We start from the raw sequence: 14,245 nt of genomic DNA, 5'->3' as shown, positions 1-14,245 counted from the left end.
AGGAGGGTCAAATCATTCCCGGAGGACAGGAACCTTTTGACCTGTGGGGTAACTCACTGTAAGCTTTCTTGCCACATATCCAGTATATTCCACCAGGAGCTTTCCATTTAATATTTATGGTTCTTGGCTCTTTCCAGTAATCTCTTAAATTTTCCAAAGACAGGTAAGGGTTAGCTCCAGAGCTTTTATGCCAACATAATCCAACCTGTTCAATCCATTCACAATTTGTTCCTCTTGCTCAACTCCAATATCCCGTAGAAGGTTCTGGTTGCTAGACCTTGGTTTTATTATTTGAATTTACAGCTAGAGTGGATATACAAGGAGTATAACCCACCACTTTGGTATATTCTCTCCCTTCTCTACAAATGCAAAGTGTTCCAATTACTCTTTGATCCAAAATCCATCCCTCAGGTCATGGCACTGTTTTGGATATTTGGGTGTTATCCCATTTGAGAAGCTGTTCTGGAGTTAAACTCTCACCTTTCCATGGCCACTTTTCAGTAGACTTCAGTCCTCCACAGATCTAGCAATTAGACAAACCCAACTTGGTTGCAATTTCTTGCATTAGATCTATAAACAGATTTTTGTTTGAAGCAGGTAACCCCCAATCACTATACTGCTTTTCTAGCTGCTCATATTGTTCACTTAAAGTTTTTAGCCTCTCTTGCTCCATCCTTTTCTTCCTTGCTTCTGACTCTTGTCTTTTTAATTCTTGAGCTACCTGTTTTATTTTACTCTCTGGATCCATCCCTTCTTCATTTTTCAAAAAGCAAAAAGTTTTTCAAATTTCAAACATACTCTCTCATCATCATCTCTTAGGAGATCCAGTATGATAGGCTCATTATTAAGGGACAACTTATCATATTTCAAATTCTTCCCTACCCAATAAGTCTTCCCATTCATTACACACATCTCTAACTGATTATTGCCATAACACAACTTGTTAACTTGAAAATATGCTACAAATGTGGATTCTTTTCTACCTCAAATCCACACTGTTTGATTACACAGGTTACAAGTAGGGATAGTAGGTACCCACACAGCGTCCCGTTTGTATACTGTATGGGTTAAGGTTTTTCCCTTTTTAGATGACAGTTCTGACTGCTCATTCTTAGGCATCGCTCTTGGGCTATGGCAAATTATCTCCCCTTCCAACTGACACATGCTAAATCGAGTGCCATTATAGGTACAGTACCTGTTTTCCTTGCCATTCTGGCAATTATATTAGGCTTGGTATGCCATAATCTTAGTTGCTGTTTGTCCCTTCAGGACAGTTTTAAAGCACGGCTCGCACTCATTCACTGGGCTCTGCTTCTCAGTGCTGAGCTGATTCTCCGAAGGCAGGCCAGACGTCTGGCACATGACTAGGCTCAGGATCATCAGGATTCCCCACAGGTGTACTCCTCTGCCTTTGCCTGCACCCACCGGGTTGCAACCAGTGGTGAGGTAACCCATCTTCTTGGCAGCAGGGGTATTCTTCAGGGGTTCCATAATTGGACTGAGCTGCATACCTCCTTTTAAAGGTGCTCTACCTTGATAACTTCACTGCGTCAGCGTTACAAGGTACTTTATTTGACCTTTGGCACTCAACTGCTAGGACTTGTACTCTCGAGCCTAACTTTCCCCTTATCCCTTTTTGATATAAGAGACTCTGGAGAATCTAACTCCAGTAAACTCAAGTTTGTAGCGAGTACTAAGATACAGCTAGTCAGGTTTTGTTCTTCTTCCAGACACTTAGTACATAAGCCCCTAGGTCTATATCCCCTTCTACAACGTACAACTCAGATTTCATGACAGTAACCACATTCAAAGTGAATACATGGACAACATGGAGATCCTGGTTTTAAACAACTTATCATGTTTTCTTTGGTCATTTAGTGCACCGATGAAGCTTTATCCTCAGGTCTCCTGGGGAAGAGGTTACTTTCCACTTAGGCTTCTCCTCCCGTTGTTCAATCTTCTTTACTCGAGAACGTGCGTCCAGCCCTTCTCAGCTGTTCGAACTGCTGCGTGGATTCCTTTTCCCGTGTGGATTCTTTGTGCACGTAGATTTTATGAGTGAAATGGCACTGTGGCTCCGAAGACCCTTTTCCTGAGTCTTCTCTGAGTTCTCCAAGAGCTTTTGAGCTAGCTTTTATCTTGTACCCCTTTTGATTGTGGCTTTTATCTCGATCGGTTCGGTGTCCAATTGGTTCTACGGGGTCTCCCCGCTCCATTGGGCCGCTTAATCAGTGGAGTGCCACGCAAACGAAAAAGGGGAGATCGTGGACCCCAAAATTGGATCATGTCGGGGTCACCAGATTTGTAATAAATGATCAGCCAATTTTATCAATAAAGAAATTTATTGAAAAATTGCGATATAAAAGTCCGAGAAAGCCACAAGCAAAAAATTCAGTGCTGACCCTGGGGTCGGCACTGGGTGAACCTCAGATTTGGCCTCTATAGCACCCAGTCTCCGTCCGTGAACGAATTCTGCCTTTGCGGGGTCCATTTTTATACAGTTTTTCAGCTGGACAGTGGGTTGCCTCATTCTTTTTGTCCCTCTTGTTTTTCTTGCATATTCGTGTAGCCTCTTTTTCTCGCTGCCAGTCCACTGAACGGCTTTCGGGAAGGGATGGGCACTTGATTTGATTTACGGGAACCTGGTATTGGGACGCATGCCTTTGACAATGTAGATTAGATACATATCATGTGTTGATCACTGGGTCATTGTCAGGCCCATCTTCGGAGGAGGCCCATCTCCTTTCAGTGCCACCCTTCCTTTTATTGCAAATGGGTCTCTTCCCCTGTTGCTGGCAGGGGTGGCACAATTCCCAGACACTTTTATTTCTTAAGTATGAATGACTTTATACCGTATATTACAATAAACCACAAATTATTCCATAACATATGTCACAGCTGGTGACCGAGCCTACCAGAGGTGGGGCTCTGCTAGACCTGCTGTTTACAGAGAAGGGCTGGGGAAGGAGGGGAGTGGGGGTCTGAGGCTGTCTGGGGTACAGTGACCATGAAATAATAGAGTTCTTATTATTTAGTGAAACAAGGAGGGGCATCCAGAAAACTGGACTTACAGGGGGCAGACTTTGGCTTATTCTGGATGCTCATTTGGAGAGTGCCTTAAGAAACAATCCTTAAAAACTGAGTGGTCCAGGAAGGATGGACATACTTCAAGGAAAAAATCTTGAAGGAGCAGGAGCAGACTGTCCCTATGTGCCGAAAGATTAGCTGATGGGGAAAACAACCAGTATGGCTGTGCAGGGCGCTTTTGAAGGAACTCAGGGAAAAAAGAGTGTATCACCTTTGTAAAAATGTCAGGCAACTCAGGAAGTGTTTAAGGATGCCATTCGGTCATGCAGAAAGAAAACTAGAGAGACAAAAGCTCAAACAGAACTTAATCTGGTCCCTTCCATAAAGGATAGTTTAAAGCATTTTTATAAATATATTATTTAGCTGTTCTGGTTACAGCACTAGGACACTAGCTTAGCACTATGCAGGTGTAATCAACTGTATTTTACTCCCTTCTGTCATTTCTGCTGAACTGTTCATGATAGGTCATGTGCAGTAGCTACCAAGTGCCCACCTGACATCTCAGGTTACAATCTGGGTGTTAAATAAGATAGGGAAAAAGAGGCAAACCCTTCGAGGCAAAGTAGTGTTTCTTCACACCAATGACCAGATCTGATAACTCCCTCCTGGGGGAGCACCAGCATGTTTACACCAAACCTGAGAGGTTATCTCTGCTAATAGGCAGTAACACACTCAATGGCTCCAGCAGAATAGACCACTGTAAGGACTAGAGACCATAAAGGACTCCCAAAATATCCCATGACTCACAGTGCTACATCAACCACTGTGAAACTTCCAGCCCTGGGGGGAAGTACTGAGCATTCCCATCTGAACCTAAGCATATATAAATCTTTGGCTTGGGGGACTCCTGGTACCACTCAAGGATCCAGAGACCAGAACTTCAATGGGACTACAACCATCACTCTGACCAACCTGGTTATCCTCTGGCAGCCAGGTGATACTCGGCCTTGGCGTGTTAAAAACAACTTTCTGTTTATTGGTGAATTTAGTGCACAGGGCCCCATGAAGGAAGATGGTGGCAGGCAGAGGTGTGGGGGAAGCCAAAGGGACGGGCGCATTCAGGGAAGCCTCGGGGCCGGAGCCGGTGTCGTTCTTGCTCAGCCACAGGGCAGAGCGGCGGTGCCCGCTGCCCACAGGACCCTGCATAGTGCCCATAGTGGGCAGCGACACCGAGACTGACACCGACTTCTTGACAGCAGTAAAGGACCAGGAGCTGCTCAGCACCTGGCTGGCCCTGCTGCCCCCGAAAGAGCTGGTGATCCCCATGATCCCCCCTCACCACTTGAGGAACCTGGAATACCCCGCACCGATACACGTCCTGCCCGTGCCATTGATGGCATCCCCAGCACAGAACCCACTCCCGCCGGGGCTCCCCCAGACCTCCCCTCAGTGGAGGCTCAGGCAGTGCAGAAGCTGCTGCGGCAGAACCAGGAGAAGCCCAAGGGGGGGCTCAGGACCCCCCACTGCCATCTCCCTTCAGCTGCCCAACAAAGATGTTGCCACAGGGCCACTGCCGACACCCCAGGACTATGAGGCCGTGCCCGTGGAGCAGTTCAGGCTGGCCATGCTGCGGGGTACGGGCTGGAGCTAGGGCCAGGGCATTGAATGTACCTTCCCCCGGCTCGTGCCTGCCTACGCGTGTTGGGCCTGAGGGCCAAGGGAGCCCCGCCAGGTACCCCCAAATCTGGGGAGACCTGCTGGGGGGCCCAGTTCTGGGGAACTTAGTGCATGTCGAGGCTGGGCCCCACTGCGGCGTGAAGGGCAAGGTGGAGGCGCTGGACCCCAAGACTGGGTGGGCACTGGTGTGACTGCAGCTGAGATGGTGGCCATGAACCAGCATGGGTTCTGCCCAGTCAGTGCTGATCCCTCTGGCTGCCCCCTCAAGAAGGATGGGGTGCAGGGCGGGGGGAAGAAGCAAAAGGAACCTCCAGAAACGGAACAGTCAGTGAAGCTGGGCTGGGACCCGAAGGTGCTGCCGCTGCCCTATGATTCCATTTGCCATTACTTGGGTGGGGGGTGAGGATGACTGAGACAGGCTAAGCACCAGGTCTGCTAGAGTCAAATGAGCTTCATTTATCTAATAAGGGCAAAAGGATTCTAGCCAATGAGTTGGCAGTGTTAGACGCTAGTCAGAGGTTTGTTCGCCTTTGCCTAAGAGGGAGGGGAATGGGCTTTGTTTACAGGTTGAGCCCTCATGAGCTTAACATCAACAGATTGGCAGTACCCAGAAGATACACAGGAGAAAAGTGACCATTAAGGATCATCACTCCTCTGGTGTGGTTGGAGACATCTCGTCTGGGAAGAAGAGACTGATAAGAGAATCTAAGAATGAGGACCAAATTAGTATCAAGGGTAAGGTATCAATAACCAACAGGAGATTGAATACTAAGACTTGTGTGATTTGAAAATAATTAAGGAGAATTTCTTTGGGTTTTGTCTGTATAAATATACAATAAGTCTAATAAAAGGGTCTTGTGTTATGAAATGATCTTCCCTGCACAGCCCAATTGTAGATGAAATGATTTCTATTGCACATCCTGACCAGAACATCCTGGCCAGAATAAAGTAATGCCTTGATTCTCTTAACACTGAAAAGATGTTGTTTGAGAGTTTCTGTATTTCCCAGTTTTGATGACAGCAGGGCTGATTGAGAGGGCTCTAAACTAGATACATAGATATTGTGGGATCTGAGTATGACACAAATGTTATAGAATAAGAGGTGGAGACCGTATTGGGTCTAACTGAGATAGCGTTCATTTTTTTTGAAGGATTTTTTATCAGTCTTTGCTCACCAAGGAGGTCATGACTGGAAGCTGGCCAGTGTGACACCCATCCAGGAGAAGGGCTGGAAGGAAGATCCAAGAAACTACAGGCCAGTCAGCTTGATCTTGGTGCTCAGCAAGGTTATGGAACAGATCACCTTGAGTGCCATCACACAGCACCTACAGGATGGCTGGGGGATCAGACACAGCCAGCAAGGGTTTAGGGAGGGGCAGGTCTTGCCTGACTAACCTGATTGCTTTTTATGACCAGGTGACCCACCTGGTGGATGTGGGGAAGGCTGTGGAGGTTGTCTACCTGGAATTCAGCAAGGCCTTTGACACTGTTTCCCACAGCACACTCCTGCAAAAGCTGGCAGCCCATGGCTTGGACAGGTACTCTCTTCACTGGATTAAGAACTGGCTGGATGGCTGGACCCAGAGAGTGCTGGTGAATGGTGCTGCATCCACTTGGTGGCCTGTCACCAGCGGTGTCCCCCAGGGATCAGTTGGGCCCTGTGCTCTATAAAATCTTTTTGATGATCTGGATGAGGAGACTGAGCCCACCATCACCAAATTTGAATATGACACCAAGCTGGGAGTGAGTGTTGGTCTGCTGGAGGGTAGGAGGGCTCTACAGAAGGACCTGGACAGGCTGAATAGATGGGCAGAATCCAACAAAATGAGGTTTAACAAGTCCAAGTGCCAATCCTGCACTTTGGCTACAATAATCCCATGAAGCACCACAGGCTGGGGACAGATTGATTGGATTGCACCCAGGCAGAAAGAGACCTGGGGGTACTGGTAGACAGCCAACTAAACATGAGCCAGCAGTGTGCCCAGGTGGCCAAGGCTAATGACATCCTGGCTTGTATCAGGAATAGTGTGCCAGTAAGGCCAGGGAAGTCATTCTTCCCCTGTACTTGGCATTGGTGACACTGCATCTTGAGTTCTGGGCCCCTAATTTAGGAAGGAAGGATGTTAAGATGCTGGAGCATGTCCAGGGAAGAGCTGGGGAAGGTTCTGGAGCACAGGTGCTACGAAGAGCAGCTGAGGGAGCTGGGGGGGGTTTAGCGTGGAGAAGAGGCTCAGGGCAGACGTTACCACAAGGGCCTGAAAGGAGGGTGACGCCAGGAGAGGTTTGGTGTTTTCTCCCAGGCAACCAGTGACAGGACAAGAAGACACAGACTTAAGCTGTGCCAGGAGAGGTTTAGGCTGGACATTAGGAAGTTCTTCCCAGAAAGGGGGATTGGACATTGGAGTACACTGCTGTGATGGTTTAGCCAGGAAGTGTATGTTTCAGGAAGTTACAGTTTAACAAACCAATTAGAAAGGGATAACTCTCTGTATAAAAGTCAGTGAAGAGAGAGTAAAAAGACTAATTAAGGGAAAATATTAAAAAGTTGCCATTTTAGATTAGACTTCTCTTATAAGCTATTGTAATAAACTGTAATATATTAGTATTCCCTTTAAATCATAAGAAAAATATACATTTAAAGAAGTGATTGTTTAGATTTGTGGATTTGAGCAAAGGTATCTGTGATTAACTGAGTTAAATTAGTAGTTGCGATCTTGTGATCCTATAAGATGCTTAAACAGAGAAGGATAAGAAGCCCTCTGCACCAGTAAAAATGTGAGAAGACATCTCTGTTCCCTGAAATAAAAGATCCTTTACCTTTAGAATTGTTCTTCTTTAAAAAGGAACACCTCAGATGCCTAAGTTCCCATAACCCATAAGCAGCTTAAGAAACTACTAATAAGAAGAGATTTCACAGAAGCAAATTTCCCCAGGCAGGTGTTTTTGTAAGAGTTAAGACCCACAAGAAAACTGTTCTAAGTTGTCAGTAGAGGGAAATTCCATGGTCAACTAAAATAGACTCTTTTCCTAAAGAACTAATAAACTATTTTTAAATAGTAAAACTAACTACAAGTTACAAGTTTTGTTTCTTTATGTTGTTTGTGAGAAAGTAAATAGTTTATTAAAAATAGAGTGTTTTAAAAGTTTCATTTTAATTAATTTTTTTTCTTTCAGTATGTGTTAATAAATCTACCTTTATATCTTTAAATTTAAGCCTACTTTACTTCTCCTAATCCTATCTCACAAAAAAAAGAAAGTAAACACTCAAACTACTACACTAAATTTAATAAACAAAAGTAAAACAAACATAAAACCACTACATAATATGGTGTTTCTGCCATGTTTTGAAATTAAAACTAGTACATTCTTTAGTAAAGAATTTGGGCAAGTAATCAAAACTATAAAATAAGATTGACTAAGAAAATCTAAAAGCAAACCAAGTATTAGTCAATAGGTAGACTAGTTAAGTAGAATTATAGTAAAATATCTAAGAGCAGAGTAATTTTTTTTGTTTTAAGTAAAGAAAAGTTGTATATTAAATGTAATTTTAATAATAATAATTAACCCGATGTGTGTTCATGGAGACATAGATGTAGAATGTAGTGGTTTAGCCAGGAAGTAATTTTTTCAAGAAGTTATAGTTTAACAAACCAATTAGAAAAAGATAGATCTCCATGGACCTACAGGGTTAAATACTGGGAAATCCTAGGAAACTTCATTTTTCCCCCCTGCCTTTCTTCTATAGCAACAGAGTGCAGGTCACAGTTTGTTGTCACCTGGAGGGGCGTGCAGTATACTTGAAATTGACTGCATCAGGGGTGGAAACACAGTCTCACCCTTTTCTATGGACTGACCCAGACTGCACTGTAAAGGGTGAGGTTCCAGAACACTTGCAGTTTATCAATGACCTCACTGTATGGGGCAACACAGCAGAAGACGTTTTTGAGAAAGGAGAGAAAATAATTCAGATTCTCCTGAAAGCTGTTTTTGTCATTAAACAAAATAAGGTCAAGGCACCTGCCCAGGAAATCCAGTTCCTAGGAGTGAAGTGGCCAGATGACTGTCAACAGGTTCCAGCAGATGTGATTAATAAAATAGCTGCCATGTCCTCACTGACCAGAAAGAAAAAAAAGACCACAGGCTTTCCTAGGCATCGTGGGTTTTTGGAGGATGCTCATCCCAGAATACAACCAGATTGTAAGCCTTCTCTACCTCGTGACACAGAGGAAAAACTGTTTCAAGTGGAGCCCTGAACAACTGCAATCCTTTGAACAGATCAAACAAGACATTACTCATGCAGTTAGCCCTTGGGCCAGGCAGGACAGGATATGAATTACATGCTGTATACCACAGCCTGGAGCCTCTGGCACAAAGTACCTGGAGAGACTCGAGGATGACCTCTTGGGTTTTGGAGTCAGGTATACAGAGGATCTGAGGCCAGCTGTTCCCCCACTGCAGGAGAGATTATGAGGCCTATGAAGGGGTTTGAGCTGCGTCAGAAGTGATTGGCGCTGAAGCACACAGCTTCTTCTGGCACCCTGACTACCAGTGCTGGGCTGGGTGTTTAGAGGAAAGGTCCTTGCAATAAGTTATGCCACCAATGCTACCTGGAGTACATGGATTGGCCTCATTACACAACGAGCTCGAACAGGAAATGCAATTTACCCGGGAATCTTGGGAGTTTATCACAAACTAGCCTGAAGGTGACAACTGGCCCACCTTTCCCAAAGGTGAATGCAATTCAGATATGCTCATATATATTCTCCTGTAAAGGGAGACAACTCCTTCCAGAGTGTTCTCCTTTAAATTGTCTGAAATCAAGATACCAATGACTGGGAAAAGGCAAATATAACCCCCATTTTTAAAAACGGCAAAGCAGAAGACCAGTCAGTCTCACCTCTGTGCCAGGCAAGATCATGGAGCAGATTCTCCTGGAAATTATCCGAAGGCACCTGGAAAACAAAAGAGGTGATTTCTAACAGCCGCCACGGCTTTACTAGGGGCAAATCGCCTGGACAAATTTGGTGACCTTCTGTGCCGGGGCTACAGCGTTGGTGGGTGGGGGCAGAGCAACAGGCGTCGTCTGCCTGGATTTATGCAAAGCGTTTGGCACTGTCCAGCATGACATCCTTGCCTACGACCCTCTCACCGTGCCAGCCCCACCCAACACGTTCCTATTTGTCCGTTCATTCTTGGGCTCTTGGGCTGGGGTTCCATGCACTGGGGATCCCCCTGCCCAGCCGCCTGCCACAGCAATAACCCATCGCATCCCTGCCATCCCTAAGGTATCTCCAGCGGAGCTGAGCCTGTGAGCGCCGGTCCCTTCGCCGTGCACCGAGTGGGCGGGGGTCGCTCCGGCCCGACCCGGCGGGGCAGAGGCGGTGGCGGGGCAGGAGCATCTTCCCGGAGGTGGAGGGCGCGGGCAGCCCTCTCTCCGCCCGTCTCCACCTCCTCTTCGCCCCCGGAGCCGCCGCGGAGCCCGGGCCGGGCCGCCCCGCTCGCTGCCCGCCGGCTGCGCGAGACGACCCCACTTCACGCACGAGCAAACGCAGGGCAAGCGTCCCCTGGCTTTCCCTTCCCCTGCCCCATCCCTGCTGGGACACCCCAGTACTTCGGCTGGGGGAAGCGTCCGCAGCCGCTTCTTCCTCTCCCTGGCTGCCGCGGGAGCCGCCGGGCGACTCGCCTTGCAGCCCGTCCACCGCTGCACCCCGGGCAGTCACCCACGCACCCTCCCGGGCTCACCCTTCCCTCAGGATCCTTTCTCCAGAGATGCGTTTCTCACTTGGAAACTGACGGCTTGCAACAAGGTGTTTGCACACTGGGGTTACGATCCCAGTTAGAAAGGCACCTGGATTCTGTAAAGCATAATTTAAAATAAGACTTGTAAAAGCTAGCAGTATAAAGGAGAAAAGTAGAGTTAAACTTACATACTTTTAGATGCTGGGAGCTCCGTGTTGTGCAGCAATGGAGAGTAGCAGCATGCCCCGCAGACCCCCTCAGAAGGAAGGGTTAGTCTGTTCTGGTCATTCAAGCTTTTATAGGATTTTCTTACAAGAAAACAACTCCATTCATCATTTCTACTGTCAAACAGAGAGGATGTTTCACATGAGAACATCCTTGGTGCACTGTGAGATAAAGGCAAGGCCACGCAGGTGTTTAATCACCGGGAGGTAGTGGGAGCTGACCACAGGCTCCTTTGTTATCATCACCCGACTTAATCTGCCCTGCAGAGAGGCAGAAGCGTCAGCATGGCACAGGCCTGAAGGTGATGCTGTTGGTGCGCAGCATAGCATGGCCTTGCGCCTTCATGGATTCACTGTTACATGGATCACTGATCTTCACTGTGCAATGGTCTAAGTCACAATCACTGCAGGAACCCACAAAAGTAGTTTGAGATCTCCATCAGACCAGATACAGTTTGGAAGATCCTGAAGTTAAAAGCAATTGTTCTCTGTAGCAGGGAATTTAGGATATTAGCATGGAGCATGTTGCTTATGCTGACAACGTAGTAGTCGATACAGAGTCCCTACACTGACATTTTGACATGTAATTTGTTATTTAAGAGAAAAGGATTGTACAGAAATAGGCTGTATAAAAACCAGTCAGCAAGTTTTAATGTTCAGAATATTAGCTGGAGCTCATCTGGAACATGATCAATAGTTGTCATGAAGGAGGCTTTGGCCTAGCAGGCTGCATCCAGCTTCAAAATGAAAGAACCACTGAAATTTATCTGTCACACACGGTATCTTCTCCCAGAGGTTCTTAGTTACAAGACATTCTTTGATAATAAGACTGCTGTAGTCTGACTACTAATTCCACTAAAGTCTGTAGTAAACTCCAGAATGATACTGAAGTTTATTGAAATTTTCTGCTGGCTACATAATAATTTTCTTTACTTATTGACAGCAAATATGTGACCATCTCTGTCTTTTCGTTTCTCTTCCATGAATATTCCTCATTTTATTGTCCTTGCCATTTCACTAGTTGCTTTGTAAATTTAATTTCTCTAATGAATGGAGCTACAGCAAAGAGTCACTTGTGTAATGTTTGGACTAACTTAAAGTTTTAGTGAGGTGGCCAGGGATCATCTCACAGGCCTTGCTGGAGAGCTACTCAATATCCTCCACCTCCTGCTGTTCCTTGGGATTGGTGCTTATTTGTCTTACACAAAGTTCTTCTGCAAACACAGCAAGCAAGCTAATGTCTTTACCAAATAGCAGAAATAAACAAGGGAAGTCAAGCATACCTTTCATGTGAAGTTCTTGAACCATCTTCATACTTCATATATACTTCTTACTTCATATAGAAACTTAAAGCTTTATGAGGACAGCAAATGTAACCTCTTATATCATCAGTGCTGCAGTCTAAAAAGTATCTTTTTGGCTGTTCTGCTACCCTTGAAGTAAACATGACAGAGATTGTCATTCCCCTTGTAAGTCAGAAGGACCATCTGGCACTACATTAGAACAGTATTCTATTAAATTCATCAGCATGCTAATTGTAGGATGACTAGTGAATGGTTAAACTGCCAGATGCTATGAAGATTTATCACTGTCTGTTTATGTAGTTAGGCAAACGTTTAATTAATTCTCCAGCTGCTGTGTCTGCTTTACCTATGAACATATCTAAATTGCATTCACCTGTGCAAAAGGCAGGCCAGTCACTGCCTTTCAATACGAAAAGATACTTAAACACAACTTTGGTGCAACCTAAAGCATGTACATGTATGATTTAACTATGCATGTGGTATTTGCATCAAAACCAATTACAGACTCTTCCACTTCAGTTCCTGGATTGTGCTTCCTGATCCTTGAATAATATTTTAGTAGTCTTGCAAATTTTGAAAGCTGAGCTGTTTTAGAGACTTCAGCAGGGCCATGTTAGAAAACTCAATATACAGCCTCAGTTAATAGGATGTCTACAAGTGATCCTACAGCCTTTTACTTTTCCACATTCTAAGGAGTCTTTCATTCAGAAAATACCAAGGAGGGTAAGTGACCTTCCAATATCACACAATATTTAATATTAGTCCCAGGGTGTTTAGCATTCCCATGAGGGTGCTTCTTCACTGAAATGCTGAAAAACAGAACCCATTTGGGATGTGGCCTTGGCTAAGGATGATTTGCAAAGAGACTGTAACCCCTTTATAACTGAAAGTGTTTGTACTTGCCTCTATAATCGAAAGTGTTTGTACTTGCCTCTATTTGGTATTGTGTTGGAAATGATGAAAGTTTACAGGAAACTTTTACAGATATGAATGCTTAGCAGAAGGCTCTCTGAATGTAGAACCTGAAAGCGGAATAGAGATAGAAGCAAGTTTTGGTATAGAAGAATAAAAATGTCTAAATTAAGGATTGCTGAGTTAGTTGTTACTGGACAAATAAGAAAGCAAAGGTTAAGTCAAGTTGGAAAGAGGTTTTATGGCTAGAGCAAAGGATATGTTGACCACAAAGAAAGATGTTTTTAGCAAGCAGAAAGAGATCTCAAGAAAAGCAAAAGATACCATAAGCAAAACAAACATGTTTTTACCAAGTAGAGAAAAGGTCTAAGAATTTTCCACTGCAAGAAAACAGAAAAACAACTTTAAGCTTAAACTGTAACATAATATGGTAATAATAGTAGTTATGATAGACTAGAGGTAATAGTAAAGGTATTGTGTATAATGCCTTTAGGTATTCTATATAATATGTGTATATTAGGGGGAAAAAAATGAGAGTTTAGAGCTTCTAAGTAAAAATAATACTTTAAATATTTTCACTATTTTAAGCCTACTTTATTTATCATTTTCTTCTTCCTTTGCTAGCATTCCTCTTAGACAGTTTTCATAATATGTGTCTCATGAGACACACACAGCCTTCCCTCTTGGGCACAAACACTGACAATGTGATTCACGTGATGGCTGTCTGAGGGTTAGATGCTGGTAAACATGTCTCATGCAGCTCAACAACTGAAATCCAGACAGATTTTTGGGAGTATGTGGTGGCTTAACCCTGGCTGGGTGCTGGGTGCCCACCACTCTCCTACTAGGCTGGGCAGGGGAGAGAAAATATTAAAAAAAGGCTTGTGGGTGAGATAAGGGCAATAATGTTACCAATTACCATTGTGGGCAAAAAAGACTGGAGTTGGGTAAATTAGTTCAGTTTATGGCCGATTAAATCCATGTAGGACAATGAGAAATAGAATCAAATCTTATAGCAACTTCCCCCCACCCCTCCCTTCTTCCTGGGTTTAATGTCCCTCCTGAACTCTCTAGATTCTCCCCTCAGCAGTGAAGGAAGACAGGGAATGGGGGTTGCGGACAGTTCATCACCCATGTCTATGGGCTGCAGGGGGATACCTACTCCACTATGGACCTCTGTGAGCTGCAGGGCCACAGCTACCTCACCATGGTCTTCATCACGGGCCACAGGGGAATCTCTGCTCTGACACCTGGAGCACCTCCTCCCCCTCCTTCTCCACTGACCTTGGCGTCTACAGGGCTGTTTCTCTTACATATTCTCACTCCTCTCTTCAGCTGAAGTTGCTGTGGGTTTTTTTCCCA

At 45.0% G+C, this 14,245-nt stretch overlaps 1 protein-coding gene and 1 pseudogene across 34 annotated transcripts in view; one reads left to right on the top strand and one right to left on the bottom strand.

Moving 5' to 3' along the window:
* LOC136285193 (uncharacterized) overlaps window positions 1-10,818 on the bottom strand; it is a 134,279-nt gene extending 123,461 nt beyond the window's left edge. For 27 of the 34 annotated variants that reach the window (XR_010719381.1, XR_010719374.1, XR_010719373.1 and 24 more), the window contains exons 1-3: window positions 10,636-10,818; window positions 10,447-10,559; window positions 9,602-9,656 (exon numbers count right to left, since the gene is read on the bottom strand). Coding sequence is in view for 2 of the 34 variants with exons in the window: in XM_066176064.1 (XP_066032161.1) it covers window positions 9,602-9,622 (21 nt within the window). In the remaining 32 variants the exon portion in view is untranslated. Of the gene's footprint in view, window positions 1-9,601; window positions 9,657-10,446; window positions 10,560-10,631 lie in introns of all 34 variants that reach the window. The other 7 variants (XR_010719372.1, XM_066176061.1, XM_066176067.1 and 4 more) reach the window with 2 other exon arrangements.
* LOC136303025 (G-patch domain and KOW motifs-containing protein-like) lies at window positions 4,100-5,107 on the top strand (annotated as a pseudogene).
* Window positions 10,819-14,245: the final 3,427 nt, after the last annotated feature.

Source organism: Chamaea fasciata, unplaced genomic scaffold, assembly GCF_029207755.1.
Source record: "Chamaea fasciata isolate MVZ Bird 193981 ecotype frontalis unplaced genomic scaffold, bChaFas1.0.hap1 SCAF_2, whole genome shotgun sequence".
Lineage (NCBI taxonomy): Eukaryota > Metazoa > Chordata > Aves > Passeriformes > Sylviidae > Chamaea > Chamaea fasciata.
Note: the sequence above shows the minus strand (reverse complement) of the source record. Positions and strands in the feature narration are given on the sequence as shown.